This window comes from Bufo gargarizans, chromosome 8, assembly GCF_014858855.1.
Source record: "Bufo gargarizans isolate SCDJY-AF-19 chromosome 8, ASM1485885v1, whole genome shotgun sequence".
Lineage (NCBI taxonomy): Eukaryota > Metazoa > Chordata > Amphibia > Anura > Bufonidae > Bufo > Bufo gargarizans.
Window position 1 is genome coordinate 161,218,914 of NC_058087.1, and position 22,266 is coordinate 161,241,179.

The 22,266-nt window shown below is 35.1% G+C and overlaps 1 protein-coding gene across 8 annotated transcripts in view; it reads right to left on the bottom strand.

Annotated features, from left to right (window-relative positions):
• Nucleotides 1-22,266, bottom strand: part of RBFOX1 (RNA binding fox-1 homolog 1) — a 333,478-nt gene that overhangs the window by 19,612 nt on the left and 291,600 nt on the right. For 3 of the 8 annotated variants that reach the window (XM_044303355.1, XM_044303356.1, XM_044303354.1), the window contains 2 exons: nucleotides 12,555-12,607; nucleotides 6,159-6,303 (listed from right to left, as the gene is read on the bottom strand). The exons of 4 other annotated variants lie outside the window; for them this stretch is intronic. In XM_044303355.1, the coding sequence (XP_044159290.1) occupies nucleotides 6,159-6,303; nucleotides 12,555-12,607 (198 nt within the window). The remainder of the gene's footprint in view (nucleotides 1-6,158; nucleotides 6,304-12,554; nucleotides 12,608-22,266) is intronic. One more of the 8 variants, XM_044303358.1, reaches the window with a different exon arrangement.

Consider the following 22,266-nt stretch of genomic DNA (forward strand, 5'->3'; position numbering starts at 1 on the left):
CCCAAACAAAGTGGATGTGAGCTGTACCGATATTCTCTTGCCAAAATTGTGAGAGTTCTTTATCTATCCCAACGGAGTCATTTAGTATGGTTAGCCAGTGTTCGTTCAACCTGAACGATCTGCTAATCCCGGTTTGTTGTCCGGTCTTCATCACCAGTAAGATCGGTGAATGGTCGGATATGCCATGGATCTCATATGTCATTTTTGAGATAGATTCAAGCATCTGCTCATTGGCCAATGCCATATCGATCCTCGACATAGCGCTGTACGCTTTGCTAAAGCAAGAGAACACCTGTTTGTTGCCGTAGAGCCATCGCCAAACATCTGTTAAACCCATCTCCTCACAAAACCCGCGAAGTAGACCGTGTTTACCCTGCGCACTTTTCCGGGCGGTTGAAAATCTATCCAGCGCCGGGTCAAGCACGCAGTTAAAGTCACCGCATATTAATATCGGGGATCGCTCTTTATTATGTACAAAAAGCGCCAGCTGCCTTAGAACTGTCATTGTAAACGGTGGGGGAATATACAAGAAAGCAAGGATGATTAACATTTGCTATTTTGTGGAGAAAATAGAAAGGGTCAGCTTATTCTCCAAATACACATCTTATTTATAAAGCTGATTTCAAAAGACTCACCTATGCTCGACATTGACATTTAAGGGCTTGAAAGGTTAGAAATGTTCACTAGCAATCTTTTTGTATTTTAATATAGCACAACAAGAAAAGATTTCCAGATTGACTGGCATTTTGATATAAGAATTCCCATAACTTCCAACCTTAATAAAGTATAATGTACTTCATGATACAAACTATATATATTCTATAACTGCAATATTCAATGCATTCTGAAAACATGCATTGATATGTCTACAAATAATGTTTGTATATCATCAAAATCTAATATCAAACCTTGATGATAACGCAGAAATAAGTGGTATTAGTGGTATTAGTTGGGTGCTGCTCATCTTGTTCTGCTGAAACAGTTTGTTACAAATCCTATTTGCAGAAATGTTCTTCTGCTATGTCAATCACTGCTTAATTGACATGTCCTTCTATTAGGATACAATTCTATGTCCAGGATGTTGCATAACTACATTCTATCTATCTATCTATCTATCTATCTGGCTAGCTATGGCAGGGCTCCATAGGAATGCAGTGAAATTCTTGTAGACGCCAATGCTAATGCATTGGAGTCTATAAGACAAGCAATCTAATGATTGCTGTTTCAGGTTCACTAGGGGAACTATTAAAAAGCTTAAAAAAAAAGAAAATCATTTTTATAAATAAATTATAAATATATATATATATATATATATATATTTAAATCACCCCCAACATCTCCAAAATAAAACAAAAATACATAAATAATAAAAAAAACATCATCATCGCCATGTATTCATCCCATACGGCCAATGGTGAAATGAAGCCAAATTGTTAATTCACAGTTTTTCTGTCACTTCACCTACCACAACAAAAAAAATATAATAATCTTTTTTTATATAGCGCCAACATATTCCGCAGCTCTTTATAGTTCATGGGTTCATGTACAAACAGTCATAAATAGACAAGTCAATACTGTAATTAGAACAAGAGGAATGAGGGTCCAGCTTGCAAGAGCTCACAACCTATGAAATAAAAAATTTGCATATACAGTATTGCATAAAGCTGAAATTATATCAATAAAAACTACTGATCGTTCTACAAAAAAAATAGCCCTTGCACAGCACTGTACACATAAAAAAAAGTTATGGGGGACTTAATATGGCAATGCAAAGAAAAAAATGTTTTGTTTTATTTTCTTCAGTATTCAAATACAATATGGTATCTCTGTAAAGAATTAATCAAGGCAACTGGACGTACTGTAGATTTCTTGAAAACGTTTAACTCGTTCTTCCAACGAGCTTTCTCGATTCTGAGTGACTGTACAAAATCTCTGGGAATAAATATTTTTTCCCAGAATTTTTGTACAGTCACTCAGAATTGAGAAAGCTCGTTGGAAGAACGAGTGAAACGTTTTCAAGAAATCTACAGTACGTCCAGTTGCCTTGATTTATTCTTTACAGATATACCATGACCTGGATAAATGAGAACCTTCACAGACAATATGGTATTGTTGTAATCATACTGACCCAGAAAACTAAAGTAATAGGTCAATTTTACCATATAGAAAACATTATAAAAACAAAACCCAAATATCTGAGGCAGAATTGTTTTTTTTTTTATAATTCCACCCCATTTGAAATTTCCTCCCGCTTACCTCTATATTGTATGCAATTATGGCACATTAGAAAGTAAAACTTGTCCCACAAAAAAAACAAGCCCTAAAATAGCTATGTGAATAATGTACCCTTGACTATAAACTACTAAAAGTATTATACAAGACCTAAGATGTCCCATATGGGTTGTCATTAGCCCTAAATAGTTTACAATTCTCTATTTATATGCCATTATATCACTGCTTTGCTTTTATCATTATATTTAGTGATGAGCAAAGTGAGCTTCGGATGCTACATGTCTCCATATAGCATTAAAATATAAAGGGCTCTGATGAGCCAAAGTCAGTTATTTGTGAAATTGAATGAGACTTCGTTGAATAGCTTTGGTAGTTAATGTTTAGAGTGGAAAACCACTTTAAAACTTGGAATCGAACTTGGAGCGTCGGTTCCCACTAGGAGGGAACCCACTCAAAAACAAGTAGAACATACAAACTCCATACAGATGTTGTCCTTGGTAGGAATCAGACCGAGGACTCCAACATTGCAAGGCTCCAGTGCTAACTACCATAACTTTTGTTGGACATATTTTCTTCTATTCTTTCTATGCTCTTTTTTTTTTGTTCTTAAATTCATTAACCATGAAGAACTATAAGAAACAGATGTTTGCTATAGTTTTTGTTGTGGAAATAAGTGAGTGCTACAGAAAACTGTAAATGTTAGCAATGAATACAGTTAAAACAATATTATCAGCACCAAACAATTCTGTATGTGAAGCGGACGTCTATATGGGAACCTGTAATAGTTCATTAAAGGGGTTTTCCAGGATTACCAGGGTATATAACAGATACGCTGATCTTCTCCATGCTTTTTGTTTTCAAATTGGACTCTGAGTCTTGACCTTTTTCACCATGTAAAAATCACTTTGGTTTCTTTGCATACTGTATGTAGCACTCCGTGTTGCTATATCCAACCAAACCCATGGTGCACTTCTCCTTTATCTGCCTTAGCTCCACCACAAAATTAAAGCTACTTTCATAAATTGTTTTAAAGGGTGTTGCAGCAAACTCAAAAGCTACTTTAATGCAACAAACATTACATTGAAATTTATGAGATTATTTTTTACAATGAGGGATCCTAACAGCAAATTTAATTTAGCTTTTTAGTGTATTGTTATTTTCTGAAGTTAATTATTTTTTTATAATCAGAGAATATTATTTCAATAGATCTACTTTATTATCATACACATTAATTATACTGCATCCTCTCCTCCTAATTGCTGCTCTCTTGGTTTCACATTTTTGAAAATGTCCATTTATACTTAATATCTTGTCATGTTGTCACATCTGACTAGCCATGCGAACTGACCTAGAACCAAAGGAACAGTCAAGACTGTCAAAATGATAATGACAATAATGCCAAAAAATGCTGCTTTCTCTGGGCAAAAAAAAAAAAAAAAAAAGATAGATTAATCAATGTACCCTGCAAAAAATAAGGAAGGGATCAAGTGTTTATTGATTCTTATCATTTGATACATGTTTTATGTTTTCCATTGACGGCAATCTTGAATGGAAACAGGGAGATGGAATTAAATTCTTTGCCGAGAGATAAACTCCCAGTCACTGTGGTAGGACAATTTTGAGTACTTTTCATGTGATTGTTAATCCTCTTTACTGCTAAATTTGAAAAGGTTTGCGTTGACAGTAGACAGTGTGATAGACATGCATCAGCAAATCAAATGTATGCGGAAGCAGGCAAATAGTGATAATCCTTTTATTTGGTTCCTATCTTTTATGATTACTGCATAATCAGTAGCACAACAACTGTACAATTTAGTAACATCTGTCTTAATTGCTATTCCAAGTCCTTCTGAAATTAGGTCAGTACCACAGGCTATATGTGGTTTTAAAAGCACAAATAATGAAAATTTTATTAGCAAGGCTAGTATGTAGCTATCATTGAGCAAACATAAGAAAAGCCTAAAATGTATTAAATTATATTTTAAAAAAATCACTTTTTGCACAATGACATAATTTTATGGATGAGCAAAGTGAGCTTTGGATCCTAGATCCGAAGTTGCTTCACTCAAAACTTTTGCATAATGCTGTACGGAGATCCGTCTCTGTACAGCATTAAAATGTATGGGCTCTGACGATGCAAAGTGAGCTATAACTTTGGTATTTGATTTTGAAAAAAAACAAAAAAATGTAAAACTTGGATACAATATCGGCTTTGTTTCCGAGTTTTGAACGAAGCGACTTCCGATCTAAGATCCAAAGCTCATTTTGCTCATCCCTATTAATGAGGCACCAAGTAATCAGAATGCACAGTTTTCTGGTACAGATATGTGGGTATCTCCATTTGTTCTTTATTTTTACAATAATTAGATTAGAATTGCTTATAACACTTTACCTTGTTGCTGGTACTAATATTGAAAATGTACTTTTTATATAATAATTATTAGGATTGGCATTGATAGATCGGAAGTTCCTTCAATCAAAACTTTGTTTGAATACTGTACGGAGATATGTGAAATTTATTATTTCCAAAGTCTCGAGATAACAAATTTCACCTCGCAGGAGCCCATACATTTGAATGCTATATGAAGACGTATCTCCATAGAGTATTCAAACAAAGTTTTGATTCAAGTGACTTCAGATCTATCAATGCCAATACCAATAATTATTATAGAAAAAGTTAATTTTCAATATTAGTACCAACAACAAGGTGAAGTGTTATAAGCAATTCTAATCTAATTATTGTAAAAATAAAGAACAAATGGAGATACCCACATATCTGTACCGGAAAACTGGGCCATCTGATTACTTGGTTCTTTATTAATAGGGATAAGCAAAGCGAGCTTTGGATCTTAGATCCGAAGTTTTTCGCCAACGTTTTGCAAGACTGTATAGTCGGTCTTCATTGTTAATGGCTGAGCGGCACCTTTAATGCACCCTTCCATGGACTGCTGCTGGTATGGGGTTTGGTGGGTTAAGTGGGGGCACAACATACAAATTATTGCTATTGTGACCTGCAGGTTATTTGACAGTAAGCACAGAATATTAATCAGCACTTGCATATCTACTTCTCTAACCCCAGTGCTCTCCTGCCCTACAGGTGGGAGCACTTCTGCCATCTGCTTTGCCTTCTTTTCCACACTATCTAATATCAATAAGAATATGTAATCAGAGACATCCAGTTCCTCCTCTGTCTACATCTTCTATTAATCATTTTCAGCAACATTGTCTGTAGCGCATGAACACTTGTCATATTTCTTCCTATGTTCAACTCAAAGGACAATGGCAGAGACCACGCAGGATGAGGATTTTTTCGGGCTGTGACATCTTAGGGGGTGGCTATCTGCTGATTGGCTGACTGCATGGCATTATGGGTGATCTTGCGTTCCAAAGCTTGTCTGGAGCAACCTTTTGAGTCATTTAAAAAATCACAGTGATAAATATGGAGTGAAACTAATTAGGTAATAACATGTCCTTTCCCTCTCACCTCTTAAAAGTGGAGTGAGTGATGCAAAAATACAAAACATCACAACATTTTTGTGCAAATAAGATCAGGAAATCACAAAGCCCTATTTTCCAAATGTTTGAAATCAGAATTCTATATGGCCAAGCATGATAAATTCCTCACAGAGTTTTGTCACATTGCAATTCATTGGCACATACACAGACACCTCACGCACACAACTTAAATATGAGATTTGCTGCAAATTATATACTATGGTGTAATTGTTGAAAATAAAGCAGATATTCCAGGAGGACTTACAATAGTCAGAGGTGCAATTGCCCCCTGGACGATTGTTCTTATATATGAAGATTTCCACAACTTTTTTTTACAGCAGTTTGGCAAGAGAGAAAAGAAAGGGGAGAGGCGCTCATAGGGTGGTGGGTAGCGGTTGTGTTGTTCTGCGTAATGGTCGAAGTGTGCTCACCTTTTGGTGTTGTGCTGGTTGGAGCTCAACGTCCGTGAAGGTAGGTACACGTGGAGAAATAGGGGGGCGTTGGTTATTTTGGAAAGGTCGGTGCTGCCAATACCCGTTCGGTCCCTTAGGTGGAGTTGCCAGGGACTCCTAGGGACTGTGAAGGAAGAAGTTGCTGGTTTGTGTGCGATTGCACACAGTAGGGTATTTGTTTGGCGCACAAAAGGACGACCTCAGACAGTGGACTTTGGTGAAATAGCTGTTTTTATTGTTCAGTAGACAACGCGTTTCGGAGTTTATAACTCCTTTATCAAGTCTAAAACAAGGGTATAAAAGAAAAAATTGCCGGAGGCAAGAGATGTATCCCCACCTGGTTAGATGGGTGTGGACATGCATTGAACAGTGGAATATTTAGAGAGTTTGTGCGCGTGCCTTTAAGCATTAAAATGTGCATAGTTATATACAAAAAAAAATAATTTTTTCTTTTATACCCTTGTTTTAGACTTGATAAAGGAGTTATAAACTCCGAAACGCGTTGTCTACTGAACAATAAAAACAGCTATTTCACCAAAGTCCACTGTCTGAGGTCGTCCTTTTGTGCGCCAAACAAATACCCTACTGTGTGCAATCGCACACAAACCAGCAACAACTTTTTTTTAGTGCTGGAATCAAACTTATCTGAATAAATGCTATTTTTCAGACACCCACAACAATTGCCATGAAAGAAAATTCTATTATCATATGCTATGATAATCTAACTATTTACTAGCACCTATAATAAAGTGTGATGTTGAATTTGACACAAAGTGTATACATTTTGTTTAGCATTTTTACTTGTATCTTGGAACAACAAAGTCTGATAAAGGTTTCCAATTCCATGTCTTCTCTAGACCCAGTTTATTTTAATATAAAAACATAAAGGAATGTTTGAACGCTGAATTGATGCTAAAGTAAACTGTATAACGTTGTCTAATGTTGATCTAAATACCAATATATATAAATTCAAGGAGACATCTCTGCCCACCTTCATCAAGATCAAAAACAATACCAGATAATAAGCTAAGAAAAGTAATCACCTACTAATCTACCAAATAGTGTTTAAAGCATGCAGAAAAGAGATTATAAATGTATAAAACAACAAAGTAATAGTAAATAATGCATCTGACATAAATAGAAAGAAATTAAAGGCATTATATGGGAAAAATATTGATGCCCATGGGAAGTTCTGGGGGTTAGCAGAATGAGGACTCTTGGCCAGACACAACCATGCATATAGACAAGCAGCTGTACCTGGATAAGTATTTAAGGAGTCATGATGCTCATAGGAGTACTGCAGCCACCTCACAATGTGATCACTCATTGATTGCCTATCCTAAGAATAGAAAATAATGCCTCCCACAAAATAAAACAGCAATCGAATAAGCAGACAGAAAACCACATCTATCAGCTATAACTGGTGTACCTATGTTATATACTGTATATGTATATATACATATTTTCAAGGCAAAGTTTATATAACTTTTTTGTATTGTGATAAGCATTGTAGTATGCAACTTTTTTTAGATGATAGTAAAAAAATAGAGGTTGAAGTGTGTTGTTTTGAAACAGCATTTCAAAAACATTTTCTCCACACCAATATAACATTCATGATCTTGAATAATACATCATGAACTTTCACAGGAACAAAATATCTGTAAGTCCTGATATTTTATTAAAGCACTATGAAGTGCAAACTTTTCTTATGATTTACAAATTGCCAAACATTATAGCAAATGACAAAACACAAATGTTAAGAAAATAACCCTATTATAAAATAGAATGTAAGTAATAATTGTAAGTCAAACAACAAACAAAAAATGTGTTGCTTGCAATAGTTGAGTCCAATATTCCTTGATCAGTGAATTATAGCCATATTTATGGCCTTCTGCATTTGTCTGCCAGTTCTTGGATGCAGAATATAGTATTGTGCACTAGTGGTACCAAAGAAGTTGTAGAATATTTGTGTAATCATAAATAGCTAAGAATTATTGAAACTTGGTCCCTTGATATGTAAAAATAGAAATCAAGAGTTTATTCTATTATAGCTAGATATTAATTTCCTAAAGTCCCAACATTTGTTCGAGTAGGCTTTGGTTAAATTGGCCCTCAGATTCATTTTTGGTCAAAACAGAAGGTGCTCCGATTACACTCTGAGGACTGTATCCAATCTCTTTCCAAACTGTTTACGTCAAGACAGCACTAATAATGTCAAAGTGATAGCAACATACATGGCTTTATAGCTATAGGTAAATGGATGGTAGCTTTTGTAACAAAGAGCTGGTGTAAACTCATATTGCACTGTTGGATAACAAAAAAAAGTCGTAACAAATTGTATTTGTGTCAAATCAATCTACTCCTGTCTAATTACAGCAAGTGAGTGCAGATTATTTGGCTATAACACAATAAGCAATAAAGTAAAGCCATTTGCTTTGCATACTTGCCATCTAGAAAAATTCCGAGCCTGAGCAGTTAGGGAGAAACAATGTCACTGTCCCCATCCTCTACAGACAGGCAAACATAGCAATAGCACCATAAATGTGACTGCTCATATATCATTGAGATTGTCATGTGTTGTCACTGTGCTAAGTGTCAAAATCTGTAGTCCTAACCTAGGTATACACCCCTTAAGGACCCCTGCCATAAATGTATGTCATAGCTGGAAGTCACTTAAGGACCAGTGGCTTACATGTACGGTAGGCTAATCGGGAATCAGTGAAAACACCAATGCCGGTGTGTTAACCCCTTGTATGCTGGGGTCAAAGCTAACCGCGGCATACAGGGGGTTTGCGGAGGGTATGGATGTCCTGCGCTCCCCCATCAGGGGGATGGCAGAGAAGGCAAGCCCGATGCCTTCCATAGGCATGAGAGCTTGCCTTCTACGGAAGCCTGTGAGATCCAACCCTTAGGCTGGGTGTCCCAGGCAGGCTGTCAGCATAGAAGCTGACAGCTAATGCATTACAATACAGGTTTTATTGTAATCATTGCAGAGGGGATCAGACCACACAAATTTAAGTCCCAGAGTGAGACAAAAAATAATAATTTAAAAAGTAAAAATAAAATTGTTTTTCATAATAAAAAATATAAAGTTTAAATAAAAAATAAATAAATACAATTTCCCAAAATAATTGAAAAAAAATTGGTATTGCTGTTTCTGTAACTGGCTCGACAAAAATACCTCATGATACACCCCCTTATCTTAATGCCGTAGAAAAAATAAAATAAAAACTGTGCTTAAAACAATATTTTTTTTGTCACCATACATCTCAAAAAGTGCAACACCAAGCGATAAAAAAGGCATATGCCTCCTAAAATAGTACCTATGAAACCATCACCTCATCCCACAAAAAATGAGCCCCTACAAAAAACAATCAGGCAAAAAATAAATAAAAATATGGCTCTCAGATGTAGAGACACTAAAACATGATTATTTTTGTTTAAAAAATGCTGTTATTGTGTAAAATATAAAAAGTATACATATTAGGTATTGCCTTGTCCGTAAGAACATGCTATATAAAAATATCACATGACCTAACCCCTCAGGTGAACACCATAAAAAAGGAAAATAAATTTAAACTATAATTTTAAAGCCATATATAATTTTAAAGCTATTTTTTGTCACCTTACATCACAAAAAGTGTAATACCAAGTAATCAGAAACTCAGACGCCCCATAAAATAATACCAATCAAACCATCATGTCATCCCACAAAAAAATGAGACCCTACTTTAGACAATAGCCCAAAAAAGAAATAAATATGGCTCTCAGACTATGGAGACACTAAAACATGATTTTTTTTGTTTAAAAAATGCTGGTATTGTGTAAAACTTAAATATAAATACAAAATTATACATATTAGGTATCGCCACGTCCATAAGAACCAGCTGTATAAAAATATCACATGACCTAACCCCTCAGATGAACACCATAAAAAATTAAATAAAAACTATGTAAAAAAAGCAATTTTTTGTCACCTTACAAAAGTGTAATACCAAGCGAACAAAAAGTCATATGCACCCCAAAATCATACCAATCAAACAGTCATCTCATACCTAAAAAAAATCAGTCCCTACATAAGACAATCACCCCCCAAAAAATGGCTTTCAGAATATGGAGACACTAAAAATTAGCCATATTTTGTATTGTTACGTCTGTAACAAACTGCTCTATAAAAAATACCACATGATCTAACCTGCCAAATGTTGTAAATAACAAAAAATAAAAACGGTGCCAAAACAGCTACTTTTTGTTACCTCGCCTCTCAAAAAGTGTAATATAGATGGGGTAATTTTTTGGGAGTTTCTACTCTAGAGGTGCATCAGGGGATGTTCAAATGTGACATGGCAGCTTAAAATTATCCCAGTGAAATCTGCTTTCCAAATGGCATTCCATATGGCATTCCTTTCCTTCTGCGCAATGCAGTCTGCCTTTACAACAGTTTCCGACCACATATGGGGTGTTTCTATAAACTACAGAATCAGGGCAATAAATATTGAGTTTAGTTTGGCTGTTAACCCTTGCTTTGTTAGTGGAAAAAAAAGGATTCAAATGGAAAATCTCTCAAAAAAGTGAAATTCAGAAATGTCATCAAAATTTTCCATTAATTCTTGTGGAACACCTAAACAGTTAACAAAGATTTTAAAATCAGTTTTGAATACCTTAAGGGGTGTAGTTTCTAAAATTGGGCCATTTATGGGTGGTTTCTATTATGTAACATTAACAAAGTGACTTCAGACCTAAACTGGTCCTTAAAAATTGGATTTTGGAAATTTTCTTAAAAAATTTAAGATTTGCTTCTAAACTTCTAACATCCCCCAAAAAAATGGCAAAAAGGTAACACTATCTGTTTTAAAATCAGAGAAATCTTGAAAAATTTAGATTTTTTTTTTTTAAATATTTTGATTTAAATTTTACCACTGTCATGAATTACAATATTTACCACTGTCATGAATTACAATATGTGACGATAAAACAATCTCAGAATGGCTTGGATAAGTAAAAGCTTTTTTAAAGTTATCACCACGAAAAGTTACACATGTCAGACTTGCAAAAAATGCCAGGGTCCTGAAGGGGTTAAGAGTACTCCTAATGTATGCCTTATAGATACCTTATATGAAATCTGATAATCAAAACTGGAAAAATAGATAGCTTATTTAATCATATGGCTAAAAAAAAAAAATATATCTATATAATCAGTACATCTACTACTGAATAAATGCTGGAAATGAATTCCAAAAATATGCTAATTAACATAACGAATACACTACCATCATGTTCTGTTGGCAAATGAATATAATCTGAGACTCATAAAGGATCAGAAAGATTCTTGTAACTGTCTGAGCTAGTATGCTACTGCTTGAGCATGTTGATGAATGCTGTCCTTATGACTCACCTTGCATTGTGAGGGAAATGACTAAGGAAAGTGGAGGTGCACATTAAGTCAATCACACTGGTGTGCCTATGTTGCTTTCAGACTAAAAAGTAGTGAGGGACCTTTGTGCATATGACATTCATGATGATCACCAATTTTCTCAAAACAATTCGGGGAAATGATTTATCTAGTTCAATTGGAGATATATGAACTCAATGATATCACATAGACACATTTACAATTTCTATAGTGGTTTGTTCTGACAAAGCTACATCTCCTTTTTAATATATTCATCAACATGCTGAGCTGAAGCTTCCAGAATTGAAAGTAACATAGTACTGAAAACAGAAATGAATCATGTTTTCTCCAAAGAAAGTCTATCATTGTAGTATTTTCAGATGTAATTGTGGTGTTGCCATTCACTTATAATAATATCTATAGTTAATATACCAAAAGTGATTGTATGTATTAAAAAAAAAGAGAACCTTCAAGAACCAGAGAAATCATGCATATGTGAACGAGAAACATGCAGTTCTCAATACATTGATGTTAAATAAAACCAAAATCTGTATATGCATAAGAAACCCAAACTGATGCAGATGTAGTTGAGAACACACAGTGAAAACAGTATGATAATTTCTAAGTACAGAAGTATGCATACTATCTATCTCATCGTATACAGAATTTCACAAGCAGAGAACCTTTTCTATGTGCCTTAGGAATTTGGCAATATATTACTCCTCTATGCATATTCCCAATTCAAGATTCCGCAGCTTTAGATCAACGTGACAAATAAAACCAAAGCTGCAAATAAAGTATTACAGTCAGCAAAACTGTGTAATGCTCGTAATAGCACAGAGCCCACAGGCTACTGAAACATTGGTGAAACCAAGATTGATAGCCTGATTCTAACAGAGCATTCCTGAGTGATTAACTGCAGTTTGTGTAAAAAGGATATTGAGACCTGGATGGATGCATCAAGAAGTATCAATGGTTGTTACCTGAAGAGGAGTTACAAGAAATTTCATCTGCAGCAACGAAGACGAATTGATTTCTGTAAAAGAAGATAAAATTCACAATACTGCTTGCTGACTAGAAAATGTAGTAGCTGCTAGTTGACTTGATATGTATAGATGGGACATTGGGAAGGAATTTAATTTTAATGAATGTGGAAGGAACACATGTTGACAGATTTTAGATCTAAAGAATTCATAAGTGTTGTCATGAAGAATGGTTACAGGGTATTATGAAGTTGAATATGAATGATGGACAATTCTATCACAAAGTGCTTCAAGGCTACGGATTGTTCGAAATAAGAAATATGTATTTTTTGTAAGTGTAAACCCAAAGCGCGTGTTTCTAGTTGTGATTTATAGAAGGTGTTAAATGAGATGACTGATGTAAACACTGTATCTTATAGAGCCTGACTTACTTTTGTTCAGATCTAGTGACTGCATGAAAGATATACTATATACCTAAAGAAGGTATCAACAAAATATCAAATATGCAATAAAGTCATATATATATTCCAGCAGCCCTATGCTACACTGGGAGCTTATGAACAATAATATAGGGTGTGAACTAAAATTGATTTGCTTTTAGAGTGAATGCAAATCAATTATAGAAATAGAATAATTATTTGAGACAAATGGTGTTATGCAGTGGTGGGTATTTAGTATTTGAAGAAAGCCAAATCTATTAATGAGATTCCCTAGACATATTTTTAGAAATCAAAGGAATAATTTAGGCCAAATGTATACACTGTGTTACATCTAGTATGGCACATACAGGTTGCATGGCACTGCAATTCAAAGAGCATGGTGTCTTCCACCAAACCCTCAGACATAACAAAGTTTTTTTTAGTTTTGCCAAGTTGTGGTCTCATTAGGATAAGCCCTGTCTATATGCTATTAAAGCATATGGATATCATATTGGAGTTAATGCTTAGAACACTGTTCTTTCAAAAAATTGTTTTGTCAATAATGTGCCAAGTCCGCCATGACTTAAGAATAGCTTTGAGGGAGACAGTATGAAGTTTGTCTCTAGCAGTTAGATTTTCTATAATAAGTCAGGTCTTCATTTCAAGCCAGAATTGCTGCCGAATTGTGGACTGAAAAGGACAATGAGGATTGGAAAGACTTCAGGTGCAAAAGTTTCATTTTATGCATTAAAGGGTACTTTGGGGGCAATTTTTCATTATGACTGCATTTTACTTATTTTAGGCTAAAAATATTTTTGGTCTTTATTTAGCCGTTCTGTCAAAAAGGGTTACCCGTTTGTCTAGCTGTGTGAATCATGGTTTCACTTTGTGACAGTCATCTAATAAACCTTATCTCTAAATTACTAAACATTAATAAACACTTATTTAAACCATTTCTTATCAGTAAGATAAGGATTGTGCTATAATTAGTGTTTAGAAGGTCGGAGATAAGAGATAATAAGCCATCAACTGAGCTGACAGAAAGAAGTAAAAAGATAGAGCCTGGTTTCGGAGAATCTCAAGGCTGTACAGAGTTAGGGGCTCAAATTTTTTAATAGAAATCAATTGAAAAAATGAGTGCAATGCAATAAAAAAAAATGCCCCTAAAGGTGTACGTATCTTTTAAGTTATCATTTGTCTCAAAGCTTGTTCCAAATGAAATAACCATTTATATCCTAATAAAATTATTACATTACATTTACATTAACACTGGGGAGGTATTTATTAAAGGTTTTACACCACAATAGTTCCATTAAAAAAAATCTCAAATTATGGTGCACACCATAATTTGTGACTTTTAAATGTTCTCACCATTTTTCAAAAGTTATGAGAAAAAGGGTGGTGTGTAGAGGAAGGATATTTGCCAGAAACTGGCATATGTTATAGCTTAAGTCTACACCAGTCTCTGGCAGGTGTAGACTGGAGATTCGGACCCATGTCAGGGAAGATGTCTCTTAATAAATTCGGCATAACTTACTCCAGTGAAGGGAGATCAAAACTGGTTTATGGGAACATGAGTTTTGATAACTCTCCCTGTGTATTTCTATATGTATGATTTAGAACTTGAATTTAATGTCTAGTGAGGAGTTTTGACCTGGTCTATATGTAATGCACAACACAACATTATAAAAATTTAATCTAACATTTATTACATTGGTGAATTGTTGAATAAAATAGCATTTCTGGTGAATTTATATAGTATCCTAATTCTAGTACAGTTTATAATTCCTTGAATATGTTTTGTAGACATTATTGGGGTGTCAAGAAACTCATCTCCTCTCAGAACAGTCTTGTAGTGCTTGGAAATGGTAAAGGCCACTAGATTTTCTTAATGTACCCAAACATTCCTGTTCTGTCCTGGTTGGCTGATTAACCCTTAGTGTCTAGAAATTGTATTTTTTTTTTCCTTTTTGCCTCTTCATGTTAAACACCCATAACATTTTTTTTGTTTGTTTTTCATTGATTTAACGCAAGTGAAATAGCAATTTTGGTGCTATATAATAATAAAGTAATGAATGTACTTTTTTTGCACAAATCCAAGTTTTGATATTGCATTTGTACTATACTGTTATGTTATATATATATATTTTACAATAAATAACATGTTAAACGAAATGTTCAGGTTGTTTTGTGTATGTAGGTACCTAATAAGGGTATTTTGTTTATAACTAAAGTATGCATAATAACATGCATTTTATGAAAAAAAAATATTTTATTTTTTTACAAAGAACTACTGTCTTACAAAATTATTTTATACTTATAATGTAGTAACATACTCATGTATGCTAATATATTATATTCTGTGTCTCTATGGCACAGGCTTGGTTAGGTCAGTACTAGTGTGTCCTAACAGTAGGGTTACTTAATTTATAGCCCTGGGGTCTCTCAGGCTATTAATAATATATTAGAAAATTGTAACCGTTTTTTGCAGCTCTCTAATATTGTATTTGTTAAAACTTTATTTTAATATGTTACTTCTATTCAGAATGGTTATCCTAAACTTTAGGCCATAACCCTTTTGTCCATTTCGGAGAGATTTTGGTGGCACAAAATCTCATGCTTTCTGTTGGCAAAATAAATTGGGCATAGCACTCTCCAAAACCCATTAGTGGGGCTGAACCCATGTTACCAGTGCCACAAGGATGGATTAATACTCTGAATAAATCCATAACACACTGGAAGAAAGCACTAGGATTATCAATTCAATTGTTTATGCTGGTTTACTCACTACATATGTGTGATGTTTCAGAAAATGCTCATTGTTGAGCAGAAACATCAAACATATGTGGTTAATAAACCAGCCTAACCGATTGAATAAAAAGTCTGAGTGTTATTCTTTATAGTGTGTTCCTGATTTCTGTTAGGTTCAGTGTTAACATGAAGACAAGCGTGACCTCAAATCACCAATGGCAATGTTCATGATGATTTGGAATCAGATCCATAGAAGTTCTTAATGACAACACTACACCCAACAGAAATCATTTCGATAAGACCATCTTAGATGCATTGTGCCATGTGATGTTTAGATGTCTCATAGTTAGAACTTAGAATATGACTACATACTGCTTTTTTCTCTTACTGTAAATTGACAGATTCTTGAAGGTGACTCTATGATTTTTTAGTACATTTTAGTGAATCTGGACTTGCATAGCTCTAGATTCTTTTTAGGTGTGTCAATTTACAATCAGTGTAAAGTGGTTGGGAAATCAAAAGAAAGAATAGAGAAGCATCTTACTATTTCCACTGGCTAAAGACAAAAACATAGTTATTTTAAAGGGTTACTCCTATCTTGAACATTGTGGGCGTGCGCAGTGACCCCTCCAGTCTTTGCCGGCTCCTTTATAAGTATAGATGCAGGTAACAATGGTGGAATCCACACCTATCAGACATCAGGGGCATAACCTTGCAAAAAGCCCCCAATGTCCAAGGTGGCAATACCCCTTTTACTATGATAGTGAGTCTTAATTTTGATGTTACACAACGTGACTACAAAAAAATGCCAGTTTTCGTTGTGCTATAGTTTACTGCATAAAGAGATTATGTTAATCAACTTTTGCAGATACTTACAGTAAATGGGCACTTTCTCTAGAAAAGTATTCATAGGGTGATGGTAAACAAATTACTGGATAACTGGGTATTTCAGAGTCTGTTTCCTAACTAGAATATAGTATCAATTGCAAAGGTCTTAAAAAATATAACTTAAAGAATTTAGAACAACACAATAAAGACTTGTGCACACAGCAGTATCATATGCATAAGTCTAGTACATCAGAACAGTAAGTTCCTTTAGATCCATATTACCGAGCTGCAGGCACTCTGTGTGTTACAATATGGTTCCTCTATGATGCATTGTATTTCCCTCTAGATATAATGTGCTGGGGAAGGCTATATTTGTAAAAATAGTATGTAGAATCAATGAGAAAAACAGTTGTGTGCCCCCATAAAGTATTAGAGGTGAATGTGTATTACATGGGCCCATATGAGGCCCATAAAATATACTTCCCTAAAGTAATCATGGTGCCAATCTATGTTTTGACAATTCTTGCTTTTTGTGTATTTGTTGTCTTTATATATACTTTTTTGCATATACTATTACAAAATCTGTGTTGTAGTTCTATGAGAAATTCATTTACCCTGCAGGAAATGAAATCAGTACTAGTGACTTTTAAAACTTGAACATCAAATCGAACCAAAACTCAGAGCTGTAATATTTTGTGCAAAAAGCTGACAGCCACACAGACATCAAGTTCTTGCAAAAGCAATCCAGGCAAATCTATAGATATCTATACAGCCACTAAATTGGTTAAGGCATGCTCATTAACAGTCACAAACATGCAAACACAAATGTAATATGCTGAGATAATAAGTATAGTCCAGAGATGAGCTAAACAGAAATAAACTTAATGTCCTAAGTACCTGGATTAGAACTTTACAAGGATGGTTTTTAAGAGAAACTTTCATAAAAATGAACATATCTGTACACATTAAAAGATAAAGTACAACAGGTTTCTATGTACTAAACATATGAGTTGGTATATTTAAGAATACTTACAAGATCAAGAAAAAATACCATTGCAATTCAGATATGCTCCAGTAACGTACTGTGCAGCGTGTCATCAGCCAGTGACAGACTTTAGAAAATACACATACTGTATGTATATCACTCAAACTAATTAGTATAAAAGTTCTTCCAGAAGCAAATATCAGCATTTCTAACCGACTACAAACTCATATGGAGTGATGCATACTAAGATACTATAAACTTAAGGTAATTGGGAAATAGATTATTCAGGGAAAGTTATTGATTAAGAAAATTAGTAGTTTTATTCTCATTTTTGGTTATTATCTTAGATATTTTTCTTAGATACAAATTTCCAAAAAAATCAAATTCAACGATGTTTGCCCAAGAAATTCGATTAGTTCCAAATAATTTGTCACGAATCACTATAAATCAGGTATACCCACTGTGCCTTAGGGTATGTCTACACAGAGCGCCCATGCTGTGGGCGGGTTGCGTCCATGCTTCGTTGAAGAACCATGCGACCAATTACCCCAAAGCTGCCTTACATTTAATAATAAAAACAGCACTGTATAGTCAGTCTTTATTGTTAATGGTCGTGCTACACCTTTAAACAGGGGCTGTTGCTGGTATGGGGTTTGGCTGGTTAGTTGGGGGCACAATATGCAAATGATTGCTATTCTGGCCTGCAATCTCCTATAGGTTATTTGACAGTAAGCACTGACTAGTAATCAGTTCTCGCATACCCACTACTCCAACCCCAGAGCTCTCCTGCCCTACAGGTGGGAGCCCTTCTTCTTCCATCTGCTTTTCCTCCTTTTCCACATCATATAATATCAATGAGAAAATGTAATCAGGAACATCCAGCTCGTCCTCTCTCTGCATCTTGCTGATTTTTCTAGGACATGGAGAAGGATGTTTTGGAAGAAGTAAAGCCAGCAAAAGATGATGATGGGCATCATTAACCCTTTAAGGACCCTGTCATATTTCACCTTAAGGACCAGGCCATTTTTTGCAAATCTGACATGTGTCACTTTGTATGATGATAACTTTAAAACGCTTTTACTTATCCAGGCCATTCTGAGATTGTTTTCTCGTCACATATTGTAGTTCATGACAGTGGTAAAATTGAGTTTAAAAAAATCATTTTTATTTCTGAAACATTACCAAATTTACCAAAAGTTTTGAAAAATTAGCAAATTTATTTTCATTTATCTACTTTTATAATAGGTCCTGCAAACAATGTTGCATCAAATAAATGATAACACAAGGTAAGTACACACCAATGTTCACCAAATCCGCGTACACTCCTAATCCGTGATAATCAACCTGATAGAAGAAAAGTTTGTGGTTTATGCTGCAAGAAATAGCAATTTGCTTGTGCTGGAATGGTGTATGGGATCCCGGCTGTAATTCTCAGTAGTTCTGCTGGAGTGTTCGAGTCTTCAGGTTTACTCTACGAGCGAGCAAAACCTCAGAGGAGGTTTTTTGGTTCGAAAAGGCACCCATCCTTAGTGTGACGTCACACGGAACTATCTCTCTTGAGGATTATCAGCTTGGTTTCCCTTGCGCCCACAAGTCACCGGCCAGGACCGTGCACGCTCGTAGAGGAAACCTGAAGACTCGAACACTCCAGCAGTACTGCTGAGATTTACAGCAGGGGTCCCGTACACCAGTCCAGCACAGGCAAGTTGCTATTTCTTGCAGCATCAACCGCAAACTTTTCTTCTACCAGGTTGATCATCACAGATTAGGAGTGTACGAGGATTTGGTGAACATTGGTGTGTACTTACCTTGTATTATCATTTATTCGATGCAGCATTGTTTGCCGGACTCATTACTTGACACTGTGTAGTCAGCGCGGCCTATCTTTACTTTTGTTTTACTAATATATTAATTTAGGGTCTAGGCAATTAATCCCTTTTGTAGACCAGCAGCAATACACTCATATGAGTGTTAGTCAGTGTTAGAACATTACAACTTTTCTCTTCCTCCCTCCTGAATGAGGTAGCGCAGGTATCCATTGATTCTTATCCTACTTTTATAATAGATAGTAATACCTCCAAAAATAGTTATTACTTTACATTCCACATATGTCTACTTCATATTTGGATCATTTTGTGAATGCCAGTTTACTTTTGGGAATGTTAGAAGGCTTAGAATTTAGAAGCAAATCTTGAAATTTTTCTGAAAATTTCCAAAACCTACTTTTTAAGTACCAGTTCAGGTCTGAAGTAACTTTGTGAGGCTTACATAAAAGAAACAACCCAAAAATAACCCCATTTTAGAAACTACACCCCTCAAGGTATTCAAAACTGATTTTACAATATTTGTCAGCCCTTTAGGTGTTCCATGAGAATTAATGGAAAATGGAGATAAAATTTCAGAATTTCACTTTTTCTGGCAGATTTTCCATTTTAATCCTTTTTTTTCCCCAGGAACAAAGCAAGGGTTAACAGCCAAACAAAACTCAATATTTCTTACACTGATTTTGTAGTTTACAGAAACAACACATATGTGGTCGTTAACTGCTGTATGGGCACATGGTAGGAACGCCATATATTTTTTGGAAGGCAGATTTTGATAGACTGGTTTTTTGACACCATGTGCCATTTGAAGCCCCTCTAGAGTAGAAACTCCAAAAAACGGACTCCATTTTGGAAACTACAGGATAAGGTGGCAGTTTTGTTAGTACTATTTTAGGGTACATATGATTTTTGGTTGCTCTATATTACACTTTTTGCGAGGCAAGGTAACCAAAAATATCACCATTTTTATTTTTTGTTATTTACAACAAGGTTATATCATGTGCTATTTTTATAGAGCAGGTTGTTACTAACGTGACAATACCAAATATGAATACTTTTTTGGGTTGTTTGTTTCAGTTTTACATAAAAAGACATTTTTGAAAAAAATTATTTTTTTGTTTCTCCACATTCTGAAAGCTGTCGTTTTTTTATTTTTTGGGCGACTGTCTAATGTAGGGGCTCATTTTTGTTTAGGTATGAGATGACTGTTTGGTACTTTTTTAGGGTGCATATGAATTTTTGATCGCTTGATATTACACGTTTTGCGATGTATGTCTACTTTTTTTATTTTTTTATTTAAGTTTCACACAATAATATAATTTCTGAAACAAAAACAAAAAAATCATTTTAGTGTCTCCATAGTCTGAGAGCAATATTTATTTATTTATTTGTTATGTTTTTGGGGGCTATTGTCTTAAGTAGGGACTCATTTTTTGTAGGATGATGTGACGTTTACTATTTTCGGGGGCATACGCCTTTTTGATCGCTTGGTGTTGCACTTTTAATGATGTAAGGTGACAAAGGAATGTTTTTTTAACACAGTTTTCATTTTAATATTTTTGATGGTGTTCACCTAAAGGGGTTAGGTTATGTGATATTTTTATAGAGCTGGTTGATACGGATCCAGCGATATCTAATGTGTCTACTTTTTTTATTTATTTACATTTTACACAATAATTTCATTTTTGAAAAAAAAATCATGTTTTAGTGTCTATATATTCTGAGACACATAGTTTTTGTATGTTTTGGGCGATTGTCACAGGTAGGGTATCATTTTTGCGCGATGAGATGACGGTTTGATTGGCACTTTTTTGGGGTGCATATGACTTTCTGATCATTCGCTATTACATTTTTTGGATGTAAGGTGACAGTAAATGGCTTTTTTTACACCGTTTTTTTTCTTTTTTTTTTACAGTGTTCGTCTGAGGGGTTAGGTCATGTGGTATTTTTATAGAGCAGGTTGTTTACAAATATGGAAATTCCTAATATGCATACTTTTTTACTTTACTTAAGTTTTGCACAATAACAGCATTTTTTAAACCCAAAAAAATAATGTTTTAGTGTCTCCATAGTCTGAGAGCCATAGTTTTTTAATACTTTTTGGGCAATTGTCTTAGGTAGGTGCTCATTTTTTGAAGGATGAGGTGATGGTTAGATTGGTACTATTTTGGGGGCATATGCCTATTTAATCTCTTGGTGTTGCACTTTTAGTGATGTAAGGTGACAAAAAAATTGTTTTTTTAGCACAGTTTTTATTTTTTGACGGTGTTCATTTGAGGGGTTAGGTCATGTGATATTTTTATAGAGCCGGTTGATACGGATGTGGCAATATCAAATTTGTCTACTTTTCTTTTTTCCCCATTTAAAAAAAAAAATATCTTTACTTAAACCTTTTCATTATTTTTGCAAAACTAAATTTTTTCACTTTTTTTTTCATTTTCTTTTTTGTCCCACTCTGGGAGCTCAACTTTTGGGAGTCTGATCCCCTTTACAATTCATCACAATACTACTCATAGGCTCTCCCGGAAAGCAGCCACGATGCCTAAGAAAGGCATCAGGCGGCCTTCCCTGCCATCGGGTCCCCGTCACATCGCATGTGCAGCGGTCAGCGCTGAACGTGGCATATCAATGGTTAATGCGCCGGCATCCGTGATTTCACCGATGCCGGCCCATGTAGCAGGTGTCCGACTATCAGTGGCTGCCGGACCCCTGCCGCGGATCGGGCGGTTGCAGCTCCTGCACCTGCCTGATCACAGCGCCGTAAATGTACGGTGCAGGTCCTTAAGGGGTTAAAACCTGCCCCCATCCCCTCAGGGGTGCAGACTGTATGGTATTGATTGGCATGCTGGCAGTGGAATAGTAAAGGCTTTCATCTTGTTGGTATTGACTTACATATCTTAGTTTAT